The sequence below is a fragment of the Scleropages formosus genome, chromosome 5, assembly GCF_900964775.1.
Source record: "Scleropages formosus chromosome 5, fSclFor1.1, whole genome shotgun sequence".
In the NCBI taxonomy this organism is placed as follows: Eukaryota; Metazoa; Chordata; class Actinopteri; order Osteoglossiformes; family Osteoglossidae; genus Scleropages; species Scleropages formosus.
This window is the reverse complement of record NC_041810.1, coordinates 14741674-14762955: the sequence shown is the minus strand read 5'-3', so window position 1 is coordinate 14762955 and position 21282 is coordinate 14741674. Positions and strand designations below refer to the sequence as shown.

The following is a 21282-nucleotide window of genomic DNA, read 5'->3' as shown; positions in this document are numbered from 1 at the left end:
CAGTGCTATATTTTACGAAAAAATGCCCAGAAAACAATTTTTTTTTAAAAATCCATGTCTGTTACTCTGTAACACTTCAGAATGCTTAGACAGTCATACTGTTCCTTGGAGATAGATGTATACAGTACATTTGCCTTGAGAAACAAACAAACAAAAAAAAAATGGAAAGGAACACGATTCAATAGCAAAACCTGTACTTTCAATAACACCTGCATGCTGCTGTAAGTACGGCAGTGAAGCGGCGGAAATACAAAGAGTAAAATTCTGAACACCGTGCACTTTAGCTGCCCTTGTTGTCTTCCATTTGTTTTCCCTTGATTGCAAACCCTGAGCTGGCCAATATTTGCAAGGGCCATGACATACGAAAGCATTGCAATGACACAAACAAACACTGCAACGAAGCAAAGTTAACTGCGAATTAAAAACATCCTCCTCATTATGGGATTAACATAATCAGGTTACGAGCCTGGCAGAACGCAGTGGCTGGGAAAGGGCCTAATCTTCTTTGATATGGGAACATCCACAAGGAGTCGGTCCCTCTTACAGACCGAACAGCCAGCCCAGACTAATGTGTTCTTGAATTACTCTTGTCCAGTCCTATGTCTGTTGACCTAAATTGTCTGATGAACTGCTCATTTCCAAAGTGACCTAAATCCTTCTTCGTTCCGAGCCCGTCTGTGTAAGCAAAGCAAGTTCTTGCAGGTATGCACTCATCAAAGGAAAAGTTGTTATTGTCAAACGCACTTAACCCTAAGAATAATTCGGCTTGTCATCTGAAAAAATCATCCACCTCATCAATTATACAGCTATGCGGATTTGATTGAAACCATGAGTCCTGCTGCTGCATTGTTCTCCCAGAAGCGCGATGCTGCGGTGAAAAAGTGTCAGTATCGCAGAGCACCACTAGATGGCACTGTTCCCCAATCTGAGACACTTCAATAGTAACTAGTCGTTCGGTTTGTTCGCCTATGTAATGCAGAAATTTCATCTCATTTTGTTTTTTTTTCCAAGTACTAATTTTTATGAAAACACGAGATTGGCGCTACTGACTACTTACGAAAGCAGTAGAAGGTAATCATATCATGAATATCAAACCTTGTTTTAGTAGTTCAACAAAATAATATCTTGACATAACCAGCAACGGACGAAGTTTTTCTCAGATCGAAAAAAAAAAATCACCGCATTTCTCATGTTTAAACGGTTTCAGCGGGATTTTGATTTGGGGAACTGATGAAAAACAAGGCACTATCTTAATGCTGAACAACAATATCTGTATAGTATTACTCTGTTTTAAACATGCTCATTGATTCTGCCTTGATGATCGGGTTCCTTTTCTAACTGCGCATATGCCTTACGCTTTACAAAATCATTAGAAAAAACTGATATTACTTATCTTCAACAGCTGTGGATCAGGAGTGGAGGACCTCATCAGACCCTCTCACATTTTACCAGTAATAAAACACACTGAGAAATAAGAGCCTCCGCGGATCCCCATTCGGGACATGAACTAACTGTCCCATCGAGAAAACTCCCGGCTCCTCCCACTGCCTCTTTGCCCGTCGATCATTTTGAGTGACATCCCCTCCTGCCACTCCCATTCAGAGTTGCCCTGCACAATGGGCAGGAGCGAGGCGGGGTTACAAGAAAGAGGCCAATCGGGTGCGGGGTGGGCTGGGCTTCGCGGTGAGTTCCGAAGAAGCTCCGTCCCAATGAGTGAAGTTGGTTCTCGGCTGTGGAGCCCGAGGCTGCGCTGAGACTACCTGGAACCTCGATCTCGTCCGTCCCGTCCTTCATCACCCTCCTTCCATTTCTCACTCCTCACTTTGACGGAGGGGGAAATCCTTCATCTTCCTAAAACCGCCGGACCTTCGCGGAGTTCTGTGCTTTTAGACGTGATCTGTGTCATTTTGCCACACTTTTGCGCTTCTTTTCTGTTTTTCGACACGCACGACACACGGGACTCGTGTTTTGGGGTTTTGAGGAGAAGAAGATGGACTGTCCTCCTGCCGCGCAACTTGCACCGCTCTCACCGACAAGCTGAGGACACATCATCGACATCATCATCGCGGCTGCAGTCCTCCACCTGAGGATGCGCGCACATCATCAGCCTTGGGACTTTTGCAAACAATAAAACATCGCAAAAATACGCCAGTTCCCAAAGCGGGGGAACAATCATCAAATCAGCGCACATCCGAAAAGTCCGCAGCGGTACCGATCGCCGATCGACGCGTCTCGGGAGCGGTCATGCGCGTCGCCCCGCGCGTCCTCCTGTTAAAGTGACACCAGCAGTCGATGCGCACGAGACCCGGGAGCTGTCCCGAGCAGGCGGACCGCACACTTTCGGACCATGGCTCTTGCGGCGGGGGCTCTGAGCCGCGCGCCGCTGCTCGCGCTCGTGCTGTGCAGCGTGTGGGCGCGTGGCGGCGCGAGCCAGGCGCGCCAGGACTTCCAGGTGGTGGAGGAGCAGCCCGTGGGCACCACGGTGGGCACGATCGAGACGAGGCCCGGCTTCACGTATCGCTTCAGCGAGATGCACCGGCTGTTCGCCATCAACGCCTCCACTGGCACCATCTACACTAGGGCTGTGATTGACAGGGAGGCCCTGCAGAGCAGCGTGGTCAATGTGGTGGTGCTGTCCAGTCAGCCCACCTACCCCACGGAGGTACGCATCCAGGTGCTGGACATCAATGACAATGCCCCCGTGTTCCCCGACCCCTCCATACTGGTGTCCTTCAAGGAGGACGCCAGCAGCGGCAGGCAGGTCATCCTGGACACGGCCACCGACTCGGACATCGGCACCAACGGTGTGGACCACACCACGTACCGAATCGTGGAGGGCAACGAGCGGGGCAAGTTCCGCCTGGACATCACCGTGAACCCCAGCGGCGAGGGGGCCTTCCTGCACCTGGTCTCCACCGGCGGGCTGGACCGGGAGCTCACGCCCTTCTATCAGCTCCTCATAGAGGTCGAGGACAAGGGTGAGCCCAAGAAGTTCGGCTACCTGCAGGTGAATGTCACGGTCCAGGATGTGAACGACAACCCTCCCGTGTTTGACGACGACCACTACAGCGCCGCCGTCCTCGAGGACGCGGCGATCGGCTTCAGCGTTTTGCAGATCGCCGCGAAGGATCGGGACGAGGGGACCAACGCGGACATCAGGTACTCCCTGGACGAGGGAACGCCTTTCCAAATCGACCCGGAATCGGGCACCGTTACCATAAAGGAGCCTTTAGATTTCGAGAGCAGAAGGGAGTATTCACTGACCATTCATGCTACGGACAGCGGGGTGCCCCCCCTCTCAGGTAGGTCAGAAGCCACCATTAAGCTTTTGGATGTGAATGACAATGACCCTGTGGTGAAGTTCAGGTATTTCCCCATTAGCTCCAAATACGCCTCCGTGGATGAAAACGCTCCGATCGGCACGGTCGTGGCCCTCTTGACCGTGTCAGATTCGGACTCCCCCGCCGCCAACGGGAATATATCCGTCTCAATTCTGGGGGGGAACGAGCAAAGACATTTTGAGGTTCGCTCATCTCCGGTGCCGAATTTGAGCCTCATCAAAGTGGCCAGCGTGTTAGACCGAGAGCGCATCTCCTCCTACAACTTGACCGTCTCCGTGTCTGACAACGGAAAGCCCGAGGCCCGGTCTTCATTTGCCAGCCTGGTCATTTTTGTGAACGATATCAATGACCACCCCCCCATATTCCAGGAGGCTCTGTACAGGGTGGACATCAGCGAGGACCTTCCCAAAGGCAGCTACATTAAAGGGGTCTCGGCGACAGATGGCGACTCCGGGCAGAACGCCAACTTGCGCTATTCTCTGGTGTCTGGAAACAGTTTGGGCTGGTTCACCATCAGCGAGAACAGCGGCCTGGTCACCAGCGCCGCCCTGCTGGACAGGGAGGTGGCGTCTCAAGTGGTGTTGAACATCAGCGCCAAAGACCAAGGAGTGCAGCCGCGGGTCTCCTACACCACGCTGATCGTGAACATAACGGACGTCAATGACCAGGTGCCCACCTTCACGCAGAGCTCGTACCACGTCTCCCTGGTGGAGCGCTCCGCGGCCGGCACCGAGCTCCTGGTCCTGTCGGCTACTGACGGCGACCTGGGAGCCAACGGGACTCTTCGTTTCTCCTTCGACCCCGAAACTCCGCCCACTGTTAAGGACACGTTCCGCCTCGATGCGGTTTCTGGCAGGCTGAGCACAGCTGCGGAGCTGGACAGAGAGGTCCAGGGGACATACCTCCTCCACGTCCGTGCGACGGACTCAGGTGAACCGCCGCTTTACTCTGTTGCCGAGGTGAACGTGACGCTCAAAGACATCAACGACAATCGACCCATCTTCTACCCTGTGCAATACTTTGCCAACATCAAAGAAAACGAACCTCCTGGTTCGTACGTGACCACGGTGTCCGCCACGGACCCCGACTTGGGCCACAATGGCACGGTGAAGTACATCATCACGGCAGGGGACACGTTTCGGTTCCACGTCAGCAGTAGCACGGGAAAGATCACCACGCTGGTCTCACTGGACAGGGAGGAGAAGACAGCCTACCAGCTGCAGGTGACAGCAGTGGACGGCGGCAATCTGCGGTCAGAAACGCACGCCATCGTAACCATCACGGTCATAGACACGCAGGACAACCCACCCTCCTTCAGCCAGAGCATCTACAGTTTTGTCATGTTCGAAAACATTGCTTTAAATACAGTCATTGGCGCTGTGTCTGCATCCACGCTTGATCTGAACACAAATATCACATATCTAATAACCTCCGGGGACCAAAGGGGCCTTTTTACCATTAACAGTGTCACGGGTCAGATTACAGCCTCAGGTCTCATAGACCGAGAGGAGCAATCGTTGTACCAGCTCAAAGTCATAGCGAGGGGTGGCGAGGTAACGGGCCAGGCCCTTGTGAACATCACGGTTAAGGATCTGAATGACAACGCCCCCCGCTTTTTGCATGCGGTTGAGCACATCAGCGCGGTGGAGAGCTGGGGTGCAGGCCACCACATTTTCCAGGCTAAGGCTATGGACCCTGATGAGGGCTCAAATGGGATGGTGTCCTACAGCCTCAGGCAGAACCCCAAGGGACTCTTCCACATACATGAGAAGCGAGGCCTCATTACCTTGACGGGGCCCCTGGAGGTAACGACCAGCCCCTACCAGGTAGAGGTGGTGGCATCCGACATGGGGGTCCCCCAGCGCTCCTCCAGCCTGATCGTGACGGTCAGCGTGTATGACGTCAACGACAACGCCCCGGTGTTCGATCAGCTGTCTTACGAGGTCACCATTCTGGAGTCAGAACCTGTGAACAGCCGGTTCTTTAAAGTGGAGGCCACTGACAAAGACTCGGGTCCAAATGGAGACATCATGTATGACATAGTCGGAGGGAACACGGGGGACGTTTTCGGCATTTTTCCTGATGGTCAGCTGTATATCAAAGACGAGTTAGACAGAGAGGTTCAGGAGAGGTATGACCTGCTGGTGGTGGCGTCAGACAGAGCTGTGGAACCCCTGAGCGCTACAGTCAACGTCACGGTTATCCTGGACGACGTGAACGACAACCGGCCCCTCTTTAACAGCACCAACTATGTGTTCTACTTTGAGGAGGAGCAGAAAAGGGGCTCATTGGTGGGGCGGGTCTTTGCTGAGGACAAAGATTACGGGCCCAACAGTGAGGTCAGGTATGCCTTTGAGATGCCACAGCCAAACTTTGAGCTGAATGCCATCACGGGGGAGCTGACCAGCACGCTACAACTGGACCGCGAGTCGCTGATGAGGCAGCGGGGTGCTGCTGTGTTTAGCTTCTCCGTCGTGTCCTCGGACCAGGGGCTGCCCAAGCCGCTGAACGACCAGGCCAAGGTGCAGGTTTACATCGGGGACATCAACGACAATCCGCCCAAGTTCACCAAAGACGTTTATCGCGCCTCCATCTCCGAGTCGGCCCAAAACATGACCCAGCTGTTGCGCGTGTCTGCGTCTGATGTCGACGAGAACAACAATGGACTCGTGCGCTATCGCATCAAAGAAGGGAACGAGGAGAAGCAATTCGCTATTGACAGCAGCTCTGGACAGATCACACTGGTGGGCAAGCTTGACTATGAGGCGACCTCCTCTTACTCACTCAAGATCATAGCAGTTGATTCAGGGCTGGTGCCCCTTTCATCATCATGCCTGCTAAGCATCAGCGTCCTGGATGAGAATGACAACTCCCCGTCCTTCCCAAAGTCTGCCCTGAGCGTGGACGTTCTGGAGAACATGAGGATCGGAGAGCTGGTGGCCTCAGTGACGGCCACTGACTCGGACTCGGGGGACAACGCTGAGGTGACCTACAGCATCTCCACCACAAATAACCACGGCACGTTCAGCATCAGCGCCAACACCGGGAGCATTTTCCTCGTGAAGAAGCTGGATTTTGAAACGCAGTCTATCTACAAGCTCAACATCACAGCCAAAGACAATGGGAGACCCCCGAGGTCCTCGTCCATTCCGGTCACGATCCACGTCAGGGATTTCAACGATAACCCTCCAAGTTTTGATCCCGGCGACATCTTTAAGTCCATCTCGGAAAACATCCCGCTGGGTTCTTCGATCATGACTGTGACTGCGCACGACACGGACGCGGACATAAACGGACAGCTAGAATATTCCATCATTCAGCAGACACCACGAGGAAACCACTTCGCCATCGACTCCATTGCTGGCGTGATTTACACGAACAAGGAGATTGACAGGGAGTTCTCCAATCTCTTTGAGCTGACAGTGAAGGCCATGGACCAGGCGGTCCCAGTGGAGTTCAGGCGCTTTGCTCTAAAAAATGTCACAATTTGGGTGACCGATCAGAACGATAACATCCCAGTGTTTATCTCCCAGAATGCTCTCGTTGCCGAATCCACAATCGTCATCGGTTCCATCCTCACCACCGTGGTGGCCTTTGACCCTGACGAGGGGGCCAACGGGGAGGTGGAGTATGAGCTGGTGAAGGGTGACTCTGACACGTTCATCATGGACCGCTACAGCGGGGACATCCGGCTCGCCTCGCCGCTGGTGCCCTCGCGCCTCGTCTACAGCCTCACCGTGTCGGCCACCGACCACGGAACGGAGCGGAAGGCGTCCCAGTCAGAGCTGACCATCATCCTCCAGGGTGTAGACGGACCTGTCTTCTCCCAGACCAAATACATCACCATCCTAAAGGAGGGCCAGCCTCCCGGGACCAACGTCATCTCCCTGGATGCCTCCAGCCCTCGCGGCTCCGGAACCAGGGTGGAATATTACATTGTATCGGTGCGGTGCGACGGCAAGTCCGTGGGGCGCCTCTTCACGATCGGCCGGCAGACGGGAGTGATCCAGACGGCCGCTGAGCTGGACCGCGAGCAGGGCTCCGACCTCTACCTGCTGGACGTGTATGCCATGGAGGCCGACTCGACTTTACCCCGCACCCAGCGAGCCGAGGTAAGCGCTTCCTCTTCCTGTTTTTACTACGGTGCCCTGCTGCCGCTGGCTGGAAATCCCTTTTTCCAAGCGATTTATTTCTTTCGTTCATCTCATTAATTTTTCTTGATTAATTGAAGTTGTTCAGGCATTGAATGACAGGAGCTACGAGCACAAGCGTGCAAGTGAGAAACACCAAAGCACCTCCACCTAAAGCGTTTGCATCCTCATTACTTGAAATATTCCTTACGTATTTTTATAACGCCGCGTGTTATTCAATATAAACTGCCCCACATGTTTGTAGGAAGGATTTGGCAACGTGACTTTATTGTTCCAGTTCCCAAAGAAGTGCAGCCATAACAATATCCCAGGCAGCAGCCCGACTTTTCCGGGAAAGAGGGGGAAGAGCAGGGCGTCCTGGGTTCTGCCAGGCGCTGCTGTTATTGGCCCTCGGCTGCTTATTTGTGGGTATGAAAGACGTTCAGGAAAAGCAAAGGCAAGGGGCACCTCGGCTTGATTTAGGGTGTTTATTGTGGAGCTGCGTTCTGATGAGCAAGTGTGACACGAGGTCCCAGAAATAGACGAATAAATTAAAGCAATGCATGCTGGAGCTTTAACCGGGAACCGGTTTGTCTGGGACGGAGGGAGAAAAAAGTGAGGCTTCACGCGACTGTGTTGGAACATGGTGGTTGCGAGGGACATTTCTAAATGACCATGAAATTGTGCCTCAACCCCTTCTGGAGAAAAAATGCAGAAGAATTTAATTGCCGAGGCTCGGGTCACCGTGGACCGCGGCGAGCGTGTGCCGTAGGTTGGATTGCTTGCGTAAAGTCAGATTCGGTAGCAGAATCCTGGCCTCTCTCTAAATACATTTTCAAAATGCAGTTCGGTGTCAGTATTTCGGACTCGAACCTATATTTGTGCATTGCAGGCCCTGTGCTATGCAGTCTATAAACTCAGTATATTTATTTTTTTATTTACTTACTTACTGTGTAATTTATTTTGCAACCGCTCCTTAACATAAGCTATTATACATCAATAATAATTTGCCATGTTGATGGGTATTGCAGGTTCTTTTCTATAAGAACTTTTTTGTTTTGTAGTCTTATGTATTTGCTCCGTAATGTATTTTGTGTCCAGTCAAGTACGGTTAAAACACAGAACCATTCATTCAAAGTGACTCGTATGTTCAAGCAGAGCTCTGACAGTGGTACGAAAACGGATGGCTTCAAATCACAGCTCGGTCTCTGATGGGGATTGGTTCTCACCAGTCCGTAATGGTTTGGTTGCGTACCTTTGTTGCTGGTACACTCTAGAGCCAGCAGGGGGAGTAGTGGTTAGCGCCATGACCTTGCAATCAAAGGACTCTGCGTCAAATCCCCATAACATAAGTAACATAAGTAAAAATCACCCAGCAGAATAAGTGGAGAAAGTGTCAGCTAAATGAATAAATAATTTTTAAATTAATTTTTTCTTTTTTTTGTGGATTTTGCACTCCTGTGTAACATCACCGCAGGGTTTTATTTCAGTTCGGCGAGAGATGACTTCAGCACCACAGAAGTCTGTTAGTCATTTTCTTCATTGTTCAAACATTACAGCTTTTGCTTTGCTGTTCTGAGGCTGTGAAGTTACTTTTTCCTCAGTTACGAGCTACGCACTCCCCCCCCCCCCAGTCCATTACAGTCCGAATCATTTGTAAACCGCAGGCTCATGGTGCAGGCAGATCTCCTCTGATCCAGATAAACCTCCCTTCTGGATGCCATTCCCGGCAGAAGGTGGGACCAAGGAACGTTTCAAAAATTTTTTGTCCTTAAAAAACAGGGAAAACTGGGGCCGCTGACAGGAAGAGGCTGCCAATAAAAACGCTTTGCCCTTTCTCACTTCCTCTTTCGGAAAAGCCAGGAGGAATGTCTCTTTTTCCTGTTGACTTCGCAGAAAAGGAGCAATCATTTTTTTTTTTTTTACATGTAATAAGTTTGTGATATTTTTGGAAAGTTAAGGACAGCAAAAATTCCATTAATCTTGATGCGTCAGTTATAAACGTGTTAAACTACTTAGAAAACATGCCTGTTGCGGTAGCACATTTGTAAGGTTTTTAATTCTGTTAAAGCTCATTTCCCCTTTCTACATTTTCTATGATGACGTTAATATCACTTTTTATTTATTTATCCCAAGGAACTACCGGTTCATATAGTTAGGTGTTTTACTCTAAGAATTCAGGTTTATTACCCTTTCTCTGGAGTACTAACACATAGGCCCTGGGACTTGAACAAACATCCTTCAGTTTCAAGTCTGTTAACCAATCAACCCCCTGCTGTCAAGGACACTGCATGGATTATGGTCCGGTGACTACACATGTATTAGCTAATCATTATTAATTATTATTTATGTGACACTTTTCTCCGAGAAGATTTACAGTGTGAGGTGTGAGCACTGAGCTCCTTACATTGATTTCCCCAGTTATACCACTGGGTGATTTGTACTGTGTCAGATCGGAGCAAGCACCTCTATTAAGGGTGGGGCGGCACGGTGGCACAGTGAGTAGCACTGCTGTCTCACAGCGCCTGGGTGGCGTGAGAGGACATGGGTTCGACCCCCGCTCAGTCTGTGTGGAGTTTGCATGTTCTCCCTGTGTCTGCGTGGGTTTCCTGTGGGTGCTCTGGTTTCCTCCCACAGTCCAAAGACATGCTGTTCAGGTTCACCCATAGTGTGTGAGTGACAAAGAGAGAGTGTGTTCCACTGATGTATGGATGAGTGACCCACTGTAAGTAGTGTATCTAGCAGTGTAAGTCACCTTGGTGAATAAGGTTTGTGGGCTGATGACACTACATAGAGTTCATTGGAAGTCGCTTTGGAGAAAAGCATCTGCTAAGTGAATAAATGTAAGGGTATTACAGAAAGAGGCGGATTTTAAAGCAGCGTCTTTTCCCTTGCAAGGCGACAGCTCTAACCACTTCGCCGCCTGCTGTCCGCACACCTGGCTTTCACATATAGCGGGACGCCGAGCTGAACTTTGCCTAACGGCTCCCCTTCACCTACTGTGCATCGGGATGGACCCTCCCTACCACAGAAGAGCCGTGGCGCTTTTTGCTGTAGCCCATCAGCCAAGTTCTCCATGGGAACAAACCCAGGCCAGCTGCCAGTTCCATCTTTTTGTTTAAAAATCATAGATATCGTCTTGCTCACCTCACACAGCTGTCTGCTGGAATTAGCTGTTTACCTTTGCTGGTTGTATCCAAAGAGATTTAAGGCCTTCCATGCGGCTTGATTTTTTGACAGGGGCCCAGAGCAGTAAGAGAGAGATTATTTTTTGTGGGTTTGGACGGGGCGCTCAGGACTCCCGCCAGCAGTCGCCGATGCTACGGGGCAGCGCGCAGATGGCCGGGGCAGATAGAGGGGTCTTATTATTGTTTGTTTTACTCAGCGCTGTCGAGCACGACTCGCCGGAGTGTGGAGAGCCCGCGGGGGCCCCGTGGGCCGAGGCCTCGGGGGAAGGCTAGCCGTGCGCGGCCCCTCGCATTCCGCCAACTATCCATCTTCCCCCGAGGGAAAGGGAAAGTCTGTTGCCAGACACCCCGTGAGCAAAACGGACCGAGCAACATTGTTCTTGAACTCTCGTCTCCTCCGGCGGGGAAAGAGAGAATAACAAAAAAAGGGAAGCGGTGCGTCGTGTTTGAAAAAACGCGATGTGACTGAAGAGGCCCGTTTCGGAGCAGGGAAGGAAGGGCAGCTCTTTCTCAGCCCCCGGCTTTTTGAATCGGGTACTCGATCGCTTCCCGGATCCTCCGCCTGTCCGATTGTGCGCTGGAGACCGTATCGGGATGCATCAACTCGGCCGACCTCGTCCCGCTGAAACTCGATGAAGGCCCTAAAAGCGTTGCGCGCCGGATCCCGACACCTGAGCGGGCGGAGCGGCGTGGCGCTCGGTCGCGCCCCGGCCATGTGAAATCAGGGGAGGTCAGCCACCCCTCAGACTGTAAATTCGTCCCATAATTTCCCAGAAGTTGGTGGGCTCTTCGAGGGCTAACCTAAGCGTGGAGGCAGATGTGAAGGGCCTCTGCTGCTTATTACCGCCGAAGTAGGTGGTCCTTTGGGGTCAAAGATCATGCAGCGCACCAGGGTATTCTCCCCAGGGTCTCAGGAGTGTTCTTATCTGAATCCTTGTAAGAGAGAAACACCAGAAAGGAGTCTATGACCCCCCCAACCCCCCAAAAAGCACCCTATTTCCAGGCTTACCGCCCGCAGTGTCCCTCCAAATCTCCACAGGGAGGTTCCTGCACGGATGTTTCCTCCATCGTTTCCCTCCGTTTCCTTGAGCTGAACGCCATCACTGCTACAGGGGCCGGTCTCATCCGGGAGGGTAGAGCCTCAGCCCGTCGCGCTCACATCTCTCCCCGCCCTCTGGGTTTGCGTGTCCCACGAACGCGGCGGCATCCGGTGAGCGTGCGCCCTGTGTTTGTTCAGTAACGACGATACCCTCGGGCTGCACGGCCGCCTGACACCCAACACTTATCGCCCCTCGGGGGCCGCGTGTCCCAGTAGGTCGGAGGGTCGCGTCCGCAGTCAGACCCACAGTTCCCCCGAAGCTCGCCCCGAGCGCGACATAACAGTAGTATAACGCCTCGGCCAAGCGTATCTGATCTGATGGCGAGCGTGATAATTACGGAGCTTTATTTCAGCTCTGCATCAAATCGGATGGGAGAACGGAGAGACGAGCCGCCTTCTTCCCACCTAATTTTACTGCCATTAATTGAGTAAACCTGACCCTTTCCCTGATCGTTAATTCGGTGAGATTATTTAGTCGTGCCCTGCTTCCCTCTGTGTCGGACTCCAAGCATCTCTTTCTTTTTCAGCCATGCCAGATGTGTGGGAGTCAAAGAAATTAATGACATTGACCCGGGTCACGCTAGCTCTGCGTCTCCTGCATGCCGTTTATTTTTACTTGGGAGATACATTTCTTTCTGCAGCGAGTGTGATCGTTGTGCCTCATTTGCAGCGTGCGCCCCGTATACGGGCCGCACGGTCGGGGTGGTTTGGGGCGTGCGGCCCTCGCTTCGCTTGGAGCGTCCGCTCAGAAGGCCCAGGGACGCGGGGGGTGTCTCTCACACCGGGGGGTGGGGTTTAGCAATTTGTCTCAGAGGATTTCAGAACAAAACAACAGCCGTTCCGCGACCGTGCGCTCCGCGTGCAACGGTCGGCAGACCGCTGCCAAGCGGAGAATTGGATTTGTAGGAGCAGACTGAAGAATGTGGTGTTTTTCGAACGTTCCTTTGGGGGACAAGTCATATGTTTTCCTCCTTACAGTCCTACATCCTCGTGCATCCTTCTTGTCTACTGCTGCGTGGTTACGGTCTGTGCCTGACGGTAGGTCAAGGTCAGTGCCGGAGTGACCGGTCTTCTTAGAGGACGTGGCCTCTGAATGGTGCTGAAGGGCCAGCAGGTGGCGTAGCGGTTAGAGCTGTCGCCTTGCGATCAAAAGACCCCAGGTTTCGTTCCCACTCCTGCTGTAGTGCCTTTGAGCGTTATCCTGCTGTACAAATGGGTAAATCGGTGTACTAACCTAACATTGTAAGTCGCTTTAAAAAAGCGTCACATGTAAATGGTCCCGTGACAAGCGAGCGTGGCGGTTGCACACTGCGACCTGTTTAATTTATTCGTATCGAAAGATGAACTGCCAGATTGGAGTTTGCGGCTTGCACTTTTCGACTCTTTTGTTCCGAATCGGCTGGAGACGCTCCCGGTTTATTTTAGCAGGCAAGTTCAATAAATCACGTGTGAGGAAAGAGGCTTTTGACGGGGGGGGTTTATTTATTGACAGGGTTTATTTTCTGAATTCCAGGGTGACATGGAACAGGGTATCACTTACAGCAGAAGTGTGTGTGTGTGTGTGTGTGCGCGTGTGTGTGTTCCTGCCTCGGAAGCCGAATGCAGGCATACGACGACGGCAATACAGAGAGGTGCAAAACGGAGACATTACTTAAGAAAGCTTGGAATCCGCACACACCGCGTGCGATAAAATATGAAAATGCTCCGCGGAAAAATTCTCGAGGTCTCCTCCCGGCTGATCTGCAATTGCTTTAAAACAAGTTTAAAAAAAGTTGCTCAGTAGCCTCTCGGTGGACTTCTTTACGCAAATCCCGCACATCTTTAAACGTGCCTGTGGATCTGCGTCCGTGGGCCTGTTTATGTAATGCTTACCAGCGCCGCCGTGCGCTTTGCTGGCTGACTCACATGTGTGGGACACGAAGACACGCACATGCAGAAAGGTAACATTTAAATGTAATAATTCCCAGATTCCTCAACAGCTTTGGGCCGCAGGGCTGCTGCTTCCAGCTGCGCCTTTGCTATCTCCAAGACGTTGCAATCACTTTCCTTGCTGTCCTGCTGCACTCGGTGCTACGTGCGGGATGCGGCCGGAAAACCAGCAGAGCAGAGGCAGCGCGGTGGCACAGCAGGTAGCGTCGGTGCCTCACGGGTCCTGTGTTTAAATCCAACTCGGTCTGTGTGGAGTTTGTATGTTCTCCCCGTGTTTGAATGGGTTTCTTCTAGGTGCTCTGCTTTCCTCCCTCTGCCTAAAGAGTGCGTCATGGAAAAATCGCCCTCGGTGTCTGGACGAGGGCGTGTGATTGCCCTGTGATGGACTGCCATATACTGACTTATACTTCCGTGATAGGCTCCAGACCATCGAGGCCCTGCACCGGAGCAGTTGTTGTCGACAACGCGTGGGTTAGCTGTTTCCAGCCCTGTATGAGTATACAGGCTCGGTCTCAACGCCCCGCCAGGTGGACTGCTGTCTTTACACACTACCTTCAGCCGAGGCACTTCAAACATTTCCCAGCGGGTTAAGCAGTAGCCTGCCAATGATGCGAATCACAAATGGTGTTACAGTTAGAGAGCGATTTTTAGGGTTTGATGACAGCCCCAAAACAGCCTTCGCAGGCTTAACTCTGCACTTTTCATTGCACAAACATGCACCGTTTGTTAGCGATTCCATTTTGACTGCTTCTGGTCACGCATTCCCTTCTGAGCCACCGTCAGCGGGCCCAGTGTCCCCGCTCTAGACGGACCTCGGTTTCAAACCCAGTGACCCTCGTGGCTTGTGAAGAAAAGCAGAAGGGATCCCTCCGCGTCGTGGGGAGGGGGCGAAGTGGGCTGCTGACGTTGACCCGCCCCCGCATGCACGCGTGTGTGAGGAAGCCCCCCCCATGCACCCTACTCCCCCTGACGAATTAATGATCTAGGAGTGGCGGGAGCTGGGAGCGTAGCGGCATTGCTGCGGGGGAGAAGGCTCACTCTGGAGACAGGAGAGATAGACTGGCACCAGGGACGACACTCCGCTGCTGTTATCTCCCCTGTGTTTTATGATTTTTTTCCACCGTCGGAGGATGCCGGCTCCTCAGACCGCGGCAGCCGGATCCCATTCAGAGACAGCTATGCCCTTCAGCTCCATTTGGCATCGCAGGCAAGCGTGTCCATCCTAGGGGATTTTGTGGGAATCATGGCACGGTATGCTTTGAAGTAAGCAGAAAGTGTAGTAAAAATCTTTTGCCTCATGTTTACCAACAATTAGAGCTGGAAAGACATGCAAACAGGTGGCACGCAGACGAAGCCGAGGGTGGAAAGTGGATTCGCGCCATCTGATTCCAGTATTGTTATGCTGCGGTGACCCTCTTGACCCTCACAGATGATAGTGGATGAAGAGTCAGTAATGGCAGTCTTCAAAAGGGGGAAAAAGTTCTCACGTAAAGTGCGAGTCTGAAAGCAAAAACGAATACAACAGCAGTGAGAAGTTTGAGTCAACTTGCTGGAAACTAGATTTCCCCCCCCCCCCCCCCCCCCACATTTGGCATTCGGGTAACAAGTTTGATGTGGAAAATGAGGTGCCATGTGTTCCCGTCTCTTCTACGGCGGGTCCCGGAGGTGCAGGACACCTGTGGGTTGCTTTGCTTGCTTTCACGAGTCAAGTGCGTTATCGGTCCCAAGACGATAGCCTATACCGTACAAAGCTAAGCATTAGAGAATAGCTGAGGAGGAACCAAAGGGGAACATGGAAAGCAATGCCGCAGACATTCATGGCGGGAAACCGAATATTACAAGCACACAAACATACACAACAACCCACGCCACTAACACGACAAATATGTGCGCAACAAACATTTGCACAACACACCACAATTGCTCCTGAGCATTACTGAAACTGTAAGAACACGCTGTGGAGCATGGGATGATAGGAAGGCTCCTATTACGCTGCTTTACAATATTGCACTTACACACACGCATCATCTGAAACTGCTTGTCCCAAGTGGGGTCGCGGGGAGCCGGAGCTAAACCCGGCAACACGGGGCAAAGAGCTGGAGGGGGAGGGGACACACCCAGGACGGGACGCCAGTCCGTTGCAAGGCACCCCAAGCGGGACTCGAACCCCAGACCCACCGGAGAGCAGGACCCGGTCCAACCCACTGCACCACCGCACCCCCCTTATGTAGATATTGTGAGACAATATTATGAGGACGGATAAAAACGGCAAATTGACGAGAACTTTAAAGAAAAAAGGAGTTAAGATGCATGAAAAAAGCCCAATCAAATTCACGAGCTGAAGAACTTTGGTTTATATTGTATGTTACTGTTCTGATAACAGAGTGAAGTACAGTAGTAGAGTAGTTACGCATCACTAAGTAATTAAAAGTGCAAACTGTGGCATCTGGATGTGGTAACATGAAGCAAACTGAGTCAACTCACATACCAGTTCACTTTGTTTTACTGAGAGTGACTCTAAGCACCAGTAAATTTACTGCCTTTTTTGTGAGATGCTGTTTTCTGAGCGGGGGAGAGGGAGCAGAGTTTAAATAGCTGGCCATTTTGGTGAGCGTTGCTTGTTTTTCCCCACATTTTGCTGTCTAATTGATAACATCTGGAGAGCAGATTATGTGTTGATGGCGAGTCCAACGTGACTCGAGTACCGGCTTCCCATTGGCCCACCTGAGCTCTTTGCTCGGCCTCTCCGTGCTCCCGTTGCGTGGGACTCTGCCGTATCTCTGCGGAATTGTGCCGTTTTGCCCGTAACGGCAGCATACGAGGGTGGGGGTGTAATCTGCATGAGACTATACACAATAAAGTTGCATTTTGTCTCCAAAATTGCACGTATTTTTCCTTTTCCGACGCAAACTACACTGGACCCTCTGCTTCCATTAGACTGGGGTCCCAAAATGTTTTTTTTTTTATTCTCTTTTGTTAACATCCAGACATGGACGACAATCAGCTCCTTTTCCATTAAAGTGATCCTAACCTCAGAAGTTTAAATAAAAGGATAATTAATGGACTAAAGAGAGCATTCGGTTCATGCCGCTGTAACTCGTGACATTGATTAATTAGCTCTAAAAGAGTGGCTTTTCTCTATTAGAACCAATGTAAATTATTTAAATTCCTTCTGAATGGAAATGGACTGGGAATTGGAGCCAACATGTCGTGAGATGTATTATAAAGGACGAAACCAGAAAATATGCATATTAAAAGCACTGCTATAGTAATCCTGAAGTATATTAGATAGGGAGAGCGATAGCCTTTACCGCGTTTCTTTTTTTTCACACAGTTATTGAATTAAAACTGCTTCCTGTGGAAGGGGCCTCTTTTAAAGGTGACCCTCAGGGTTAAATCACTCATTTGGCCTTGTTTAGGTTCAGAGCTGCTTTAATTTGTTTAAAAGGCCATTTTCTCCTTTCCTGAAATGGAGATGGTTCTTTTCCAGCTCCGCGCCGGGCAGAGGGGCGCACGTCTCTCGGGCGGCGGTTAAAAGTTTATCGTCCTGAATCTGGGCAGACGGATCGCGAGCCGAAGTCAGGCGACAGTGTGTGTTTAAGGCCTGCTGTTTAGTGTTCCCATTTTCTTACCCCGTTAAAAGGCCTTTCCTAATGAAGTTTGTTCTTATTGGGAGTTGTTACCATGGACGGTATGTCATAATATGCCAGGTAGCACATTAAGATTAATAACTCTGCTCTCTAAGAGATTTAAAAGTTTTTCTTCCTAGACATTATCTCGCGACGGGAAACAACAAAAAAAAACAAAAAACACGAGAGACACGTACAAATGGAGACAATGTAAGGCCACGTCTAGAGATTCACATCATAAATCAGTCTTACCCATAGAGCAGCTTCATTCAGAATCTCATCTGGAGCCAAGTAAGTGCTTCAGCTGCAGTTTCCTTCAAAGCTGGGGTTTCCTTTTTCTGTTTCTTTCCATAGTGTCCTCAAGGTGAAGCAGTTAAAACAAAGAAGTTATTTACATTTATTTTGCTGACAATTTTCTCCAAAACGACTTACGGTGTTAGGCTCCTTAAAATTATTTATACTGCCTTTAACGATTTATGTCTTTATACAGCAGGATAATTTTAACTGGAGCAATTCAGTGTAAGTACCTTGATCAAGGATACTGAAGTAGGAGATGGGATTGAACTGTGGGCCCTTGAAGTCCAAAGACAGCACCTCCAACCATTATGGGACCTCCTCCTTCAGAGCAAAAGACGAAGACCACACTCACACGTGCGTTTTCATTTAGCAGATGCTCTTCTGCAAAGCGTCATATAACTCGGCGTAAACAAAACAGTGTTTCACAACAGACCCAGGATTATGAAAGCATAGCTTGTTTTTAATGATACCACCATGTTGCTGGTTCACATCCCTCAAGTATCTCCTACAGAAATGACATTCAAAAAGCAAATACGTAGATAATCATAGCAGATGGTGTTGGACTCATTTATGTGGCTGTCGGGAGATCAGGAGAGAAACAGGTCTGGAACAGATTGGTTTGAGACCTTCTTGAATGCTGTGAAGGACTCGGCAGCTCTGAGGGACAGAGGGAGTAGTTCCAGCACATCAGGGCAAAAACTGAGAACTGATTTGGACGTTTGTTTTTGGGTTCAAGCTTAGTGTAACTGGTTAGGGTACACCCCGAGTGTGATCCGTGTGAACAAGACCTTTAATGCAACAGAAGTCAGCAACACCAATTGACTTGCAAGAGCAGGTAAAGACAGCAGCCTATAGACTTACGGAATATAGCTAGCAGAGATACTGGTGTTTGTGTGCGTGCGCGACACCAGCCGAGCGCAATCTCCACACGCTGCCTTTGTCTTCCTGACATCTAACAAGTCTGTGACACCAAGACAGTGATCCGGATGGCTCTTCCCATGGTTCCCCGCTGCAGGCTGGAACACGACCCAGCGGCCCGTCTCTCCTCCTTTGTCCTCCGTAGGTGGCCTTCCCATCCACGCCGGCCGATGTCCTCTGTGCCTTGTGACGGGCTCACACTCTCGCTTTTCACTCCTGTGGCTGCTTTCCAGCCAAATACTGGCACTTTTACTCGCTAAAATATTGGTCTCTTTTAGTTCGGACTCTTTTTCTTCTTTACTAAGGTTGTCAGACAGTAGTAAATAGAGGTTTCCATACTTTCTGGGTTGTAACAATGCTGTGCGATAAGATCCCAATCAATTATTGGCTCCCTTTTAAGTTGAAATGAAGTTTTCATCAGCACATCGCTGTCTGCGCGTGTAGTCGTCAACTCGAACACCTGAGAGACTCCTGTAGACACTGCCTGGGCCCTTGACCACGTCTCCTTCATCCTTGCGTTTCAGGATCACATTGCCCCCCGTGGTCTGGTTTATTGTGCGTTTGCATGCTGTGGTGTCCCAATGGGTGTTGATGTGTTCGTTGTGCTGGTCATATGGAGTCAATCATGCGACTACGTTTTGATCTCCTGACTGCCAAATGACCTGTCTGCCCCCTGCATTAAGTTTCATTGCAATATTGAAGATAACCTGCTGGCTGGAATTAGTGAAACTGTATTTCATTGCTGCCACAGAATGCTGTATAGGGAATTATGCACAAAATACAAAAAAGTGTTTTGTCTAGTAAAATTAAAGCTAATGAGTGAGATCTCAGTTCTACGTATAAAACATTTTTAAGAAATGACAATTATGTTGGATGTTTATTCACAGATCCTATGTTATATGCATGCGTCTTTTCCTTACCATGTTTAACGTTAGCTATTGCATCCATTCAGTTGTGAGCATATAAATACTCCAATATAAGGAAAGATGTTCTTAAATTAGCATTGTTACAAAATGACATCAAAATCTAGGGCATTAAAATGAGCATACATAGATTCTGGAAAAGCATTATATAGTTTCTGATTCATTCTGAATTACAAAGTAGATGAGTTTTGATGACATGCCGATTATGCTTTTGCAGAATGCTTCAGTATGACACAGAGCTGCTTTCAGTAGACTGTCCTTCCTTGAGTGCAACAAGAGCACACCACTCCCCCTTCGTTGTGACCCCCCCCAGTTGGATTCTAGCCTTAACTAGCCTACCATTCCCACCCCACTGTCCACCTCCAAGGCCAAGATGTCTCACATTCATATTGAGCACTTTGGACATATAGTCATCCAAGTCAGCAAAAACTGCATAAAAGCAAGAGTAGAACAATACAGAAATGACAGAAGAATATGGAAATGTGGGGCTGGTGGTGTAGGCTCTTTACAGTTAGAATCCCCATTCTTGATGTAGTACCCTTGATCGAGGTACTTACTCTCAGTTTATGCAGCAAAGAGTACCCAGCTGTATAAATGGGTAAATCTTTGTAAAGAGCTTGGTAAACCTATCACTGTTGGTCACCTTGGACAGGAGCTCATAATAATAATAATAATATAATAATAAACAATCATTATTATTATTATTATTATTATTATTATTATTATTATTACGGTAATGTGAAAAAGGGGTTTTCTGCATATCTGCAGCTGAAAACCTGAAAAGCAGGCAACATCAGTTTCACCTGATATCTCATTACTCAAAGCACCTCTTCATTTCTTCAGTAAATGTGCGAACCATTGCATACCCGACTTCCATATTGCTGCGGCTCTCCTTGCCTAAACCGTACATGACAAATTATTATATGATCTCCCCTTTCTGTTGTTGTTTTGCCAAGCCACATCCATTAACTCCGCTTCCTTCCCAATTAATTTTAATGAAACTAGCTGAAAACCCCAAAGCGTTCCTTCAAGTTTACGGCAGGGGTGTGTTCTTACATCAGGGGGTCTCTTTAAATTCTTGCTTTGGTACTGAGGATGAATATGATTTTCATAGGCCATGTTACCCTTTCTTTGATTTGTTTCCATCATGAAGAGTATTCTGTGAGAAAAACACTCGCTGATACAACGGCAATGAGAGGGAAGGGCATTTTGTGGGGAGGAAAGTGGAATTTGGTCAATCGTTTCTTTAATGTCAGAGGAAGATGTCATATTTGCTTTGCTCTTGCTGACAGTTGAGGTCACGGCGCCTGAATGGAGAATGGCAACCACGCACTTGGTGATGGACCCAAACCTCTGGAAGTTACTGTGGGATGCGTAAAACTTACCACTCCGGCAAAATCCATTCCCATTCCAAAGCATTGGCTTTTAGTCGAATTCCTGCAATTTTCAGGGTATTAATCTTTCTGGGGTGAGCAAGAAAGTTTTTTTTTTCCCTCTAAAAACTTGCCATCAACAAGGCTTTTCAAAGTAATGCTCTTAGCAGGTCATTAAGCTTTCTGGGAGTTTTTCAGCAAGTTAGCCCAAACACTAAGACCCTGTGTCTTTCACTTCTGATTAGTGACACTTTAATAAAGTCATTTGAAGTTCAGTGGACTGAATTTTCCACCTTTTCTAATGTTTCTATGGTCACAGGGAAACGACCTGTATTCAGGCCTGTATACAATCTTTTAAATGCAAATCCTTTAAAAGTAACTGTGTAATTCTGTGTCTCGCTCTCTCGGGCTGGCTGAAGGAGAAAGCACTTCTTATATACGTCCACAGCGCCGTT

At 49.6% G+C, this 21282-nt stretch overlaps 1 protein-coding gene across 1 annotated transcript in view; it reads left to right on the top strand.

Annotated features, from left to right (window-relative positions):
• The first annotated feature begins 1733 nt into the window (after positions 1–1733).
• The window catches only part of fat4 (FAT atypical cadherin 4), an 86615-nt gene continuing 67066 nt past the window's right edge, over positions 1734–21282 (top strand). Inside the window, exon 1 of the mRNA XM_029251938.1 lies at positions 1734–7453. Coding sequence (XP_029107771.1) covers positions 2348–7453 — 5106 coding nt within the window. The 5' untranslated portion in view covers positions 1734–2347. The remainder of the gene's footprint in view (positions 7454–21282) is intronic.